This window comes from Phaseolus vulgaris, chromosome 3 (assembly GCF_000499845.2).
Source record: "Phaseolus vulgaris cultivar G19833 chromosome 3, P. vulgaris v2.0, whole genome shotgun sequence".
Taxonomy (NCBI): domain Eukaryota; kingdom Viridiplantae; phylum Streptophyta; class Magnoliopsida; order Fabales; family Fabaceae; genus Phaseolus; species Phaseolus vulgaris.
Window position 1 is genome coordinate 47,843,715 of NC_023757.2, and position 13,045 is coordinate 47,856,759.

At 31.5% G+C, this 13,045-nt stretch overlaps 1 protein-coding gene across 1 annotated transcript; it reads right to left on the bottom strand.

The window, feature by feature from the left end:
* Positions 1 to 2,775: 2,775 nt before the first annotated feature.
* Positions 2,776 to 10,027, bottom strand: LOC137805965 (PI-PLC X domain-containing protein At5g67130-like). The gene is made up of 10 exons (XM_068605840.1): positions 9,775 to 10,027; positions 9,583 to 9,651; positions 9,344 to 9,466; positions 5,801 to 5,938; positions 4,648 to 4,746; positions 4,253 to 4,556; positions 3,828 to 4,051; positions 3,668 to 3,754; positions 3,144 to 3,299; positions 2,776 to 3,071 (listed from the first exon to the last, which is right to left on the bottom strand). The coding sequence occupies exons 1-10, from the start codon at positions 9,799 to 9,801 to the stop codon at positions 3,033 to 3,035; spliced, it is 1,266 nt and encodes a 421-aa protein (XP_068461941.1). The 5' UTR covers positions 9,802 to 10,027; the 3' UTR covers positions 2,776 to 3,032.
* Between the last annotated feature and the right edge of the window lie 3,018 nt (positions 10,028 to 13,045).

Genomic DNA, 13,045 nt, shown 5'->3' on the forward strand with positions numbered 1-13,045 from the left:
TTAATCTAATTAACAAAATGGATTGAATATAAATTTAATTCACTTTAAATCGATTTAAAAAAGATTCATTTAATTTTGATAGTTAAAATGGATATGAATTTTAAATCCAATCGATTTATTTAAATTTGGATTGGGTCTAGATTGGATTTTGAATCCATGACCACCCTAATTAATATATTTTAAAAAATTATTTTTTCTTTATATTATAAATGAAATATAATTAAATGATAAGAAATGAATATATATTTATCATATATTTTGAGTTAGAAAATCATTCTATCCTACATAAGTTGGGTATCTATTTTACAAAATAATCAATTATTTGATATTAGAATGTAAATGTAATTTTGTGAAAAACTTGAAGAAAAAAAAAGTTAAATATAACTTAGAGTTAAACGAATTTCAAATTAAAATAAATTTCTGTTATAAAATCGTAGTAGAAGAGAAATTATATTTTAAAATAAAAATTAAAATAAGTTACTCTACTATGTACTAAATTTTAAATAAGTTTATTTTATTTTATTCATTATTTCAATATTATAATTTTGATTCTATCTCTATAAATAGAAAATGATACAAAATTGAAAATTGAAAAATCGTTGTATATTATAATATAAACACGTAAAATTAAATAAAATACTAACAATATAATCGTACTTTAAAATTTGGGAGATGTTTTGTATTCTTTCATTACATACCCCGATGATTGGGTACAAAATAAATGTAATTATATTATGAGCTAAAGCTTCTTCAACCCCTTAGTTAGAGGCAATTTAAGTTAGGACTTTTAAGCTTCACTGAAAGAAAAAGAATGCTATTATGATAATTGAGACAAGTTAACCCATAAAGTAGAAACAATTTAACATCTTTAGACTAATATATTTAACAACCTTATTTATTGTATAAAAAATATTTCTCTCTTTTCTTTGTGTGTAAATTAGATTAAAATAGAAAACATAGATTTAGGTTTTCCTTCAATTACACAATTTCTAAACTCTAAATAATTTGTGTTATACACATGACGTTACTGTGGTTTATAAAATTAACAAAACATAACACATAAATCAACATTCCTATAAACTAGTTCATATTTAAATGTTACTAATAAGTTATTATTGTCTCCTCTATCTATTTTCAATTTTAAAATAATCAACAACAGAAAAAGCAGAGTAGGTGTTTTAACATAAAAAGAAAAAAACACTTAATTTTACGAGAATGAAAAATATATAAAAAACACGGGGTTAATATGATGGTTTTTGAAATTGTTTTTTGAGTTCGTATAATGTCTCCTATGTCCGGTTGTAGAATATGTGTAATACATGGATATGTGTTATCATAACCAACCTAATCAGTCTTTTCACCAATTCAATATTCCAAACTAAACCCTAAACCCTAAACCCTTCTTGCACCTCCATATCTTCTTCTGCCATCTTTATACACAACATGAAAATACATTTTTGTCCTTTTTGTGTCACCTCCATAAAATAGATTTCGGATTATGTAATTCGAAAACTCATTTAAAAAAAGACTTCCAGATTACATAATCCAAAAGTTAAATAAGATTTCCGGATTATGTAATCCGGAGAATAATCATGCATCTGAAAAATGGCTTCCGGATTAGATAATCCGGTAGCTAATTACAAATTTGAAAAATGACTACCGGATTACGTAATCCAGAATATTATAAAGGGGCATTTTTGGAAATTTGAAAAGTTATGGAGGTGAGAGAAGAAGGTATGGAGGTGCAGGAAGAAACAGTCTATTCAAATTAGTGTTTAAGCCCTTAGAATATATCTAGTAATCTATAACCAGGCAAATGGGAGAGGAAAAACCACAAATGAAAGTGAAGATGAGTAAGGAGGAATTTAGTCGTTTTAAATAAAAGATGTTGCTGTCTAACTGATTAGAACTTGAGTGTAGATAATAATTTATATGAAAATGAAAGGCTAAGAGGCTATAAGCACCCAAAAATAATAGGCGAAAAAAATAAACAAGGCAATAGATCATCGGAAAGAAAAACAAATGGGTGAAAAAACTTAAAAAGAAGGTGAAGATGTGTAGGGGTGAACTTAGTGGATTTACAAAACATTAGATGGTCCTAGAGTGTAGATAAAATTCTATATGAAATCGAAAGAGTAAGAGGACTATTCGTGCCCAAAAGTAGTAGAACATTAGGAGAATCTAATCATTGTGTAGGGTATAGAGGACAATTCCAAAAGAGAAGTAAATCAAAGAAAACATATTGGAATGACTTACGATGGAGGTGAAAGGAGGCAGAGAAGATGGAATAATGTCAAAAAAGGAATGAAGTTTGAGACAGAAACATTGAGAATAATTCAACTTTCAGTGAAATATGTTTGAAGGTTGATGGTTTTGGAGAATTAAGATTAAGATCTAAGATGAACAACAATATACATAAGCAAGCACATCCTCTTGGCTAAAGGCAAAAAGGCATACATAGCAAAAAAACAAAAGACCAGAATGAATGTAGAAACAATGGAAGGGGAAAGATGGGAGGAACAACATGCGAAAGTAGCTAAGTTGACTCTTAGGTTTAAATAATAGCGTATGACCCCCTTTTATTTATAAATATATAATTCGCTTTACTGAAACAAAATATTGGTGGTAGAAGATCCTAACCTAATCCATTAAAATAATGGTGACATAGGTTGAATTGAAAAATCTAACTTGTTTTACCATACTTGAAAACATGTCAACATGTTTGACAGTTGTTTGACTTGTAAAATCAAGCAACAAATTAAAGAACAAGTTAATAATTCACTCAAGATATCTTATTTATGTTTACTTTGTATTAGGAAATGATGCATAAGCTTAAGAGTTTTACACAAAATGATGGAATCATGTCCATTTAGTAGCTAGTTAAAAACCAGATATATAGTCTAGAAACCTGTCAAATGAAAATAAGCATAAATATGAAAAAGGAGGAATGGACTAGTTACACAATTTATTAAATAACTTTAAATTTTCTCATGAACTATAATCCTTCTCTAATGCATTTTGAAGATTTCTTTTCAATTTTGGTCATGAGAAGCCAGACTTAGCAACCATTTCTGAAAAATTAAGTAGTGTTAGTAATGTGGTTTATTGAAATTTTAGCCAAATCAAGAAAGTGGTCATATTACCCATAAAAATTGCAGCAACTTGAGAGGGGTGTCCACATGAAATTCTTCCTTCATCGGTGGCTCTGCTTCTTTGGTCACAACAGCGACTGGGGGAGCAGCCGCAGGTGGCGGCGGAGAAATTGGAGGAACATCACATGTTCCATATGGGGCATTATCCTGCATATGTTTATAATTTTTCCTTCAAATAATAATGTATACAATTTTTGCACAACTTCTGCTTTATTTTACTCAATTTTATCAATATTTCTAAATTTTGGAATAGTTTATACTTTCTTTTCAATTTTAAAATTAGTGTAATAAATATTTTTCATGTTACAAAAAAAAATACCAAAAAACCATTACTTTGGTGTGAAAGGAAACAAAAGCTTACTAATTATTGTAAGTTTGTAATAATGTGTGTAATAGAATGTTCTTTCTAAAAAGTAAATGAATGTATATTATTCTTTGGAAGGAATATATTAAAAAAGTTATAAATATGATTTTGTTTCTTTTTAACAGTTGTGAGATAGAGACAAGTTGGTAACCTTGCAATAGGCAATGTTGTCACATCCGCAAGTTAAGTGACCATTGGCTATGTCAACAGCTTCAGGGGCTCCTCCTCCATCACTCCTCTTTTAAGAAAAAGCACAAGGATTAACAACTCAAACAATTAGATTAATGAAATGCAATCAAGTTGTTTAATACCAGATAAAAATCAATGGCAATGAAATTCGGCCACCGGTTATCTGCAGCAACATGACAAGTTTTCAACATGTTAACTAATGGAGCCGAATTTTGAGCACAAACCGCAGTTGCATTAGCATTAGTGAGAAAATAGTTCATCAGAACCAATGACTTTGATTTGGTGTTCATTGCTGGAGATTCTCCACGATTTGGACAAGAACCATCTTTCATTCCCTCGTCTCCATCTGAAATTTAATTAAAAGTTCCATACACAATCATATGATTAGGGTTTGCCTTAAATATGATATAATGTTTTTCATGAAAAGTTATGCCTAAAGTCTATCTAGGTCAAATCAATCCTCCAATATCTTGACAAAAGAAGAGACTAATTTGACCAACAAAATATACGAATTATTATACGATGCAATTTTCATTATCAAACTCACATTGGTTTTCTACAACATAAGTCCACTCATGAGCAATTCCCTCAGAAGCTTCTTTAGATGATTTAGAGGTGAAAACAACTAAGCGTTGATTCTGCTTAACCATGTCATCCACAGTTGGCCAATCTTCACCATTTTTGGGCATTTTAGACAATGGAAACAAGTAATTGTTCAACCCTGCATCATTAAACACCTTTGAAATCCCCTGGGGAGCTGCCACATAGTCTTCAATGAAGATGGTCACAATTTCTGATGGATTTGCTTCCAGAAATGCATGAACGTCTTTAAGCGCGCTTATAGCTGGTTTCTGGCGTGATGTATATGCAGGTGTGGAAACAAATTAGAGCTTTTACAAAAAATTACAAATTTTGTGGCTAGGTAAGGTAATTCTCACTTACAAACGAAGTGGCATCGTAACATTTGCCTCCGAAGGAGTGACACAACCATATGTCATCTTTAAATTCATACATATCTAACATAAGGCCACGAACTCCATTCTGTGAATAAAATCGTAATACAATGGAAATAAGGAAGAAGTGAAAAAATATATACATATCCAGAACGCATGTATAGATAAATTGCAAATGTTTTACACCTTCATTTATTAGACTTGTGTCAACTAAACACTTATTGTTAAGTTAATGTTATAGTTATAGATAATTCATTGAAGATTTTGATAAATGTGAATAAAATACTACCAAAGTTAAAAAATTACTTTCTTCACTCAATACTTTCTTATATTTTGTACAAGTTTTCTAAAAACATGATGATTTTCAGGAAGTTGTTGTTACATTTAGATTGATTGGATTATTCCAATCCATGTGCAAATGCTATAAGAAGTAACTTAAATACAAATAAATCATGATTTTACCCAAACTAAAAGAACTAATAGCACAAATTTAGAAGAAAAAAATGTGTACATATGATTGAGAATTTGATTTATATTAATAAAATAAAATGAATTAAATATATTTTTAGCCCTTGATAAATTATAAGATTTTGTTTTTGATTCCTAATATTTTTATTATTATTTTTGTCCCTAATTAATTTGTTGTTTTATTTTCCCCCAAAAAGATTTATTTAGTGCTTTGTGTGGTGATCTAAAATACTTTAGATAGCGCTCTAAAGACAATAATAATAAATAATTTATTTGAAAAAAAAAAGTAGAGAGAAAAAGAAAAATTGGAATATTCATCCTCGACCAAATTATTTTTGTTATAATTTATTGGAGACCAAAATTAAAACTAGAAAACCTTTAAAAGTCTAAGCACAGGTAATGGATATCATTTATCAATTTACTCTCAATTTTTTTTTTACGCCCTGTATTATTTTGAAGTTTGAGTTAAAATAAAAATATTAAATTTCGTGGACTTTATTTAAGTTAAGTTTGACTATAAAAATTTTATTTGAGTATGTAAAATGCAATTTAAGAATGTTAAAAGATGTAATTTAAAGAATTTGAAAGAATAAAATTTTGTTGTTGTAAAAATAGAAAAGGTAAGAATAGTAAAAGAATTGAGAGAATAAAAAAAGAGAAGGAAAGTGTCTGACATGGAGTTGTTGGGCAATTGTGTCTTCCTGATTTGTGGTGGTTACAACGATTGATCCCGTGTCCGATCTAATGCCAGATTGAGCAAATGAGTTATGAGTTGTCAGCCATGAATATTTGTTGAACGCCAAACCTTTCACCTAATAACATACCACATTTAATTTAACTCACTCTATTTTTTCCATCTATTTAACCTATTCCTTTTAATTACCATTATAACACATCAAAAGGGAAACTATTCCATGCAAAATTAGATACCAATATTTTAAGGATTATCTCTTAACACATACTTTTAGATTAAAATTCACATCATAAAATTGATTAACGACTCAATATATATAATCTTCTCACTGAAAGTATTAATCAGATACACAGAACCAGGAATTACCCATAATCAGATCACAGTAACAAATATCAACTTTCCTAATATAAAAGACAAAAGGGAAATAATAGAACAAATTTCAATGCTCAAAATATTTAACAAAAACTTTTTTTTTTGTGTTATAATAACTTTTTGTTAATGTATGATATATGTTGTTATTTAACAATTCACATTTTGTAATAATAGATTTTTTTAGTGACAATAACAATAAGAAGACGTCTTATCTCTATTTATATAGTTTTGTGCTTATGAGTTAGAGTAACTCGTACATTTTATCATTTATAATTTTCTTTTTGCTCATTAAAAAAATAGTTGTTGTAATGAGAGTTGTATCTATTTATAATATGGATACTATCAAGGTTTTCCCTCACTAGACCAGACCTAATAGTTAAATTAATTTGATATATAATATTTAACGACTGATACGTAAAAGTTAAGTTAGTTATGGTAATTGTCATGTTGATGGGGTTGAAGTTGTAATGGTCTTTAGTACTGTTCTGTTTGGCATTAATAATCTCGGAAGATTGCCCAGTTTTCCCGTTTCTCTTTTTGGCAATTTTTTTGGGCAATTGCTTCCTGCACCATATAACTCTGTATCCAATTCCAGGAAAAAAACGAAAATGTTCTTAAAAGATGGGGGCATAAAAATGCAGATCTCCTCTTCTAGAACACAATAATTTCTTTCGGATCTACTTTTTTGAAATGTATTATTTTCAATTCTAGATTTTTTTATTCGTAATGGACTTTGGAATTTTGTTTCCAGATTTTTATTTCCAGAACATAATAATCTCTTCTAGATCTACATTTCCAGAATGTATTATTTTCAATTCCGGATTTTCATTTCTAGAATAAAGGGCATTCTTAGAATTTGAAAATTTTGTTGGGTGCAGGTTCAGTTGGGTGTAGGAAGTCTTTGCCTTTTTTTTTTCTCTGGTTGCAGGCAGGTCTTCCTTATTGGGTTTATGCATTTTTTTTCTTTGTGGACTGCAGGGTATCTTTTCCTGGACTATTTCTTCCTGCACCTCCATATTCATCTGCCAATACATATAAAATATGAAAATACCTTTTTATCCTTATTATGTTGTCCCCATATTTCAGATTATATAATCTGAAAGTTAATATTGGATTTGGAAATAGCTTATGGATTATGTAATCCATAATATATTTTTAAAAATAGTATTCTGAATTACATAATCTGAAAGTCTGAATTTGAGAGTAACTTCTGGATTATGTAATTCGAACACGTATTTGAAAAAAAGTTTCCTGATTACATAAACTGGAAGCTAATTTAGACTTCCAAATTATGTAATTCGAAAACTAATCATATCTGAAAAAAGGCTTCCAAATTACATAATTCGAAGATAATTACAAATTTGGAAATAGATTTTCGGATTACATAATCTGGAATATTATAAAGGATCATTTTTGGAATATAAAAAGTTTATGAAGGTGAGAGAAGAACATATGGAAGTGCAGGAAGGAAGAAACAGTCATTTTCTTGTATCAAAGGGTGTCTTTTTATTTTTTGGAGGGCTGCATCATGTGATCATCGTGCGTAAGCGGATCGAGAGGGTGTGCTTTTTTTCTGGCCCAAGGGTGTTTATGAGGAGACTGTTTTCTCCTGCACCTCCATTCCTTATTCTCTCACCTCCATAAATTTTGAAATTCCAAAAATACCTCTCTATTTTTAAATTTGTAATTAACTTCTGGATTACATAATCCAGAAACCTTTCTTCGGATGCATGATTACCTTCCAGATTACATAATCCGAAAGTCTTATTTAGCTTTCGGATTATGCAATCTAGAAGTCTTTTTTCAAATGATAATCCAGAAACTACTCTATGGGGGTGACACAAGAAGGATAAAAATGTATTTCCATGTTGTGTATGGAGGTGACAGAAGAATATATGGTGGTGCAGGGAGAAACAATCTTATGAGGATAGAAAACTACATAGGATTTAGCTACTCTTTTTCACTTCTAAGTTGAGGTTGCTTTCTTCCTGCACCCCAAATAGGTTCTTGCACACCCCATAGTGATTGTGTAATAACACTTTTGTCCTTTAGTTAAAAATAAATAAATCCTAAAATCTTACCTAAGTTTTTCACCTCATCCCTTCACTATGCATTCCCAAGCAACCCATCTACCCCAAGACACTTCCAGAATGCCATTTTTAACATGTTGAAGGTTTTTTTTGTGGCTCTATACAAAATGTGGGAGCGTTTTAGAATGCGTTGTGATTGTGGTTGGAAATGTTAGTTTTAAAGATGTATTCCACTATTCTTCTGCACTCATTTTGTTATACTGATTTTTATATTTTTTTATGTTTTGAGAATCTTTTGAATTATTAATTCATAATTTATTTTTGAAAAAAAAAATTCAGATTACATAATTTATAAGCTATTTTTAGTAGCTTATGGATTATTATCCTAAATGAATTTCAAATTACATAATTTGAAGGTTTTCTTAATTTGAAATTAATTTTTAGATTATGTAATTTAAAATATATATTTTTTTTAAAAATTGAATTATATAATACAGAAGTTAATCGAAAAAAGACTTTCAAATTATATAATAAGAAGATGCAGAATACTTCAAACTTTTTTAACTTTTTCACATAGGGGCATTTTTGGAATTACAAAATTTATGAGGGTTCCACAATAACCTATGGGGTGCAGACAGAAGCAGCCGTAAGTTGAGCTGTATGGGCCTTTGTGGCTGCTGTTTCTGTGTGCTCGGGGATGTGTTAGTATTATCATTTCTGGATTTGCAATGTATGAGAAGAATGTCAAATGTAGGGTAGAAGGTTCTTATGTAGGGTAAAAGGTTTTTGTTGAACTCAACTTTTGTTTTGTAAGTTGGAATATCTCTTAATTGTTCCACTTTATAAATTTTATATTTTTTATTGATAAAAAATTTGTCATGTTGATACTGTTTCTACCGTAAGTTATTATTTTTATGAAAACAAATAACAGAATAAATGTTTTTCCGTTCTAATTATAAATAAAAGAAAACGTGAAGTTGAGGAATGAAAACTTGCAGAATTACAAAACTAAAGGATTAAAAAACCAATTTAACCTAAAAAATTACATTGAAAGTGAAAACAAATTATCAAATAAAAGTCCAACTTAATTGAAAATACACATGATTAAAATGAGTTTGTACCTTGGAAGTAGGGATTATAGGTTGGGTCCTGATGCATCTAGAGCGGGTATTCCCATTTTCAGGACATGTTGCACATTTAAGACCATCCTCACATTTGTTATCAGACCCACAAGTTTCTCCTAGCTGTTATTCACCATGAAACTAATCAGAATCATTCTTAACTTTATCCAATAATACTGCGAATGTAGGTGATAGTATATGATTTTAATTAATGATTAGAGAAATAATTAGGTATAAACCTTGAGGCAGGAGAAGCCATTAACCAGGGAAAGTGCCAGAAGAACTAGCATTATCACTTGGCTTTGATTCTGAATTAGAGAAAAGAGTCACACATATATGAATTTCCATTCCACGTAATTAAGAAAGTAGCTAGAAATTAAGATATTGATTATTGAATGTAATTAAAAATGTTATGAAGATGGCTAACATGCCTTCATGTTGACGTAGGGTTTCCACATTTTTGTTTGCGCTTGAGGGTTGAGAGACAATGAACATTGAGGATGTTATATCCCCGGTCTCTCTGCAATTCCCTCCTTCAACGATTCTTTTCAAAAAAAATTGAGAGCTTTTATGGTTTCATCAATTTATATATTCTGGGCTGAGAACAAAGGGATTTGTTGAGGGGAGCAAAAGTAGGGAAGGAGATATTGTACATGTCTTTGTATTCAAACTTTTAGTTTAGACAATTAAACTTTCAAACAAAAAATACATTTAAGTTATTTATTCTTCTATTTTGATCCTTAAAACAAAACTAACATTTATTTTTCTATTTATATATGAATATAGTTTAAATTTATAGATTGTAATAATCACATTGTGACGTGAATGTGCGTCAAATATTAAATTAAGATTGAAAACTAGACCGTTGACAACAAAATCAATAGGCACCAAACTTTTAACATGAAAAACCCTAGTGAAAGGAAGTGCCTAAAAATCTTTACTAATAAAGATTAGCGGTGCACCAACTCCTCATATAATGACTAAGATCAATAAAAAAAAATCAATTTTCAACAATAAAGAGGATAGTACTTACACTATCACGACGAATGCATGAAAATTCAAGAACAAAACAACTTAAACTCCCAAACATTTCTTGACGTAGCATTTTTTTCTCACGTTCACGTTTTTTTTTTTTTCTATTGATGATCTATACGAAACATAGAAATCAAAAGAACTTAAAAAAGAGAAAACGAAAACGAACATACGCAATGCCTATTAGGTACAGAACGACAGACAAAAACAAACTCAAACCGCGTGATTTATGCATCTGTTTATTTTTTCCTGAAAACTCAAATTTGAAGCAATATGTCCATTTGTTTGGTTATGATAATAGAAATTTACTCTTGAATTAAGAATATGAAGATCATGAAGGAGACAAGTGAGTCACTGTAATTCACAGATTCACAGAAAGCAGTGACTAGAGCTTGATATTTTGCCTTCAAGAATGAACACAGTGAAAAGCTAAACGTTGCCCTCCCCACCTTGGGTCGTGCCGCACGACTTGGAAGTTCTGCGCCTCCACTTTGCTGGATTTTCGGAGGTTGAAGAAGTGGTGCCGTTGGAACCTGAAATCGCGCCACCAATGGCTGCTGGAACGTGGGTTGTGGCCGTTTGGGTTGCTACCATTTTCCCTATAAAAGCAAGGGTTTCCCTCATTCAGAATGCATCTCTCCCACACACCTCTTCATCTTCTTCCTCCGATCACCACCTTCTCATTTTCCCAATTTCCATTTTTCACTTTCTCTCTCCTCTTTATTTTAATATTATAATATCTCTGGGTTCTATTTGATATTACTCTTTGAAAGAGAAACTTGCTAGTTCTGATCCTCGGAAATTACCGGGAAGTTCCTGTTGTATCCTGGGGGACTTGCGGAATACACCGCGGATAAGTCCTTACGGACAGTGATTACTCACGCCTCGGGAAACTATTTTTGTTCGTTTTAAAGCCTTTATAACTACAATCGTAAGGACTTATGGCTGAAAATCCGAACAACAACGACAACACCGCTACGGGAACATCAAATGTTGCTTCCGCAACGCAAACCATTTTTGCGAAACCTTTTCCGGACGTCTCCAAAATTGAAGTCTTCACCGGTCAGAACTTCCGACGTTGGCAAGAACGCGTGTCCACCCTATTGGACATGTACGGAGTTGCTCATGCACTTACAACTGCCAAACCCGACTCAACCACGGCTGCGAAACAAGTTGACGACTGGATCCATGCGAATAAGGTATGCCGTCACACTTTACTCAGTGTGTTATCTAACGATCTGTTCGATGTTTATGCTTCTTATAAGAATGCGAAAGATATTTGGGATTCTCTTATCCTCAAATATACTGCCGAAGACATCGTCAGACAAAGGTTCGTAATTGCAAAATACTACCGCTGGGAGATGATCGAAGGCAAAGACATCAAAATCCAAATAAACGAATATCACAAGCTGATTGAAGATATCAAAACTGAAAGCATAAAATTGCCAGATGAATTTGTGTCCGAACTCTTGATCGAAAAGCTTCCGCAGTCTTGGACGGATTACAAACAACAACTGAAGCACAGACAGAAACAGATGTCTCTATCAGATTTGATCACCCACATCATCATTGAAGACACAAACAGGAAGGAGTGCGCTGCTGCAAAGGCCAAAGCTTTGTCTGCCAAAGCAAACGTGATAGAAGACAAACCAGCTCCAAAAAGGTACGAGAAAAAATTTGATCACAAAAAGAAACCTAATAACAAATTCTCTCGTCCCAGTGGAACTAACCCAATTTTCAAGAAAAAAGGAAATTGCTTTGTCTGTGGAAAGCCAGGCCATCATGCACCTCAGTGCAGACATAGGGCTAAAAACGACTATCCTCCTAAGGCAAATCTAGCCGAAGGGGAAGATACTATTGTGGCAGTCGTTTCACAAGTAAACCTTGTGACAAATGTGAGCAAATGGGTGGTAGACTCTGGGGCTACCAGACACATCTGTGCAAACAGAAATGTGTTCACCTCCTACACAAGTGTGGGGGATGGAGAAGAACAAGTATATCTCGGTGACTCCAGGACAACTCCTGTCCTAGGAAAAGGAAAAGTTCTTCTGAAGCTCACATCTGGTAAAACTCTAGCTTTGAATGATGTGCTACATGTGCCATCAATTAGAGTTAATTTGGTCTCTGTGGCATTACTAAGCAAAGTTGGGGTTAAAGTGTCATTTGAATCTGACAAGATTGTTATGACAAAAAACAATGTTTTTGTGGGAAAGGGATATTGTGATCAAGGCCTTTTTGTATTAAACATTTCTGAAATTATGAATGAATCTAAATCTTCTGCTTATATAGTTGACTCGTATGATATATGGCATGCTAGATTAGGACATGTGAATTCGTCGTATGTTATAAAATTGCAACGACTAGGATTAATCAACATGCATGACAAACAAAGTAGTAAATGTGATGTATGCGTAGAATCTAAAATAACGAAGAAAACATGTCACTCTGTAGAACGTCAAACTGAAATTCTTGGTTTAATTCATACCGACCTTGCTGATTTAAAACAAACCATGTCTAGAGGTGGTAAAAATTATTTTGTAACCTTTATAGATGATTTTTCTAGATACACCAAAGTGTATTTAATTAAACATAAGGATGAAGCCTTTGATATGTTTTTAACTTATAAAGCGGAAGTAGAAAATCAACTTAATAAGAAAATTAAGAGAATTA

Bases quoted from the DNA above. Each gene is read 5' to 3' on its own strand.
- LOC137805965 (XM_068605840.1), bottom strand. From the start codon at position 9,801: ATGTGGAAACCCTACGTCAACATGAAG. The intron at 9,652-9,774 runs GCATGTTAGCCA...TCTCTAATTCAG, and splicing joins AACCCTACGTCAACATGAAG to AATCAAAGCCAAGTGATAAT. The intron at 4,557-4,647 runs GTAAGTGAGAAT...ACATCACGCCAG, and splicing joins GTTACGATGCCACTTCGTTT to AAACCAGCTATAAGCGCGCT.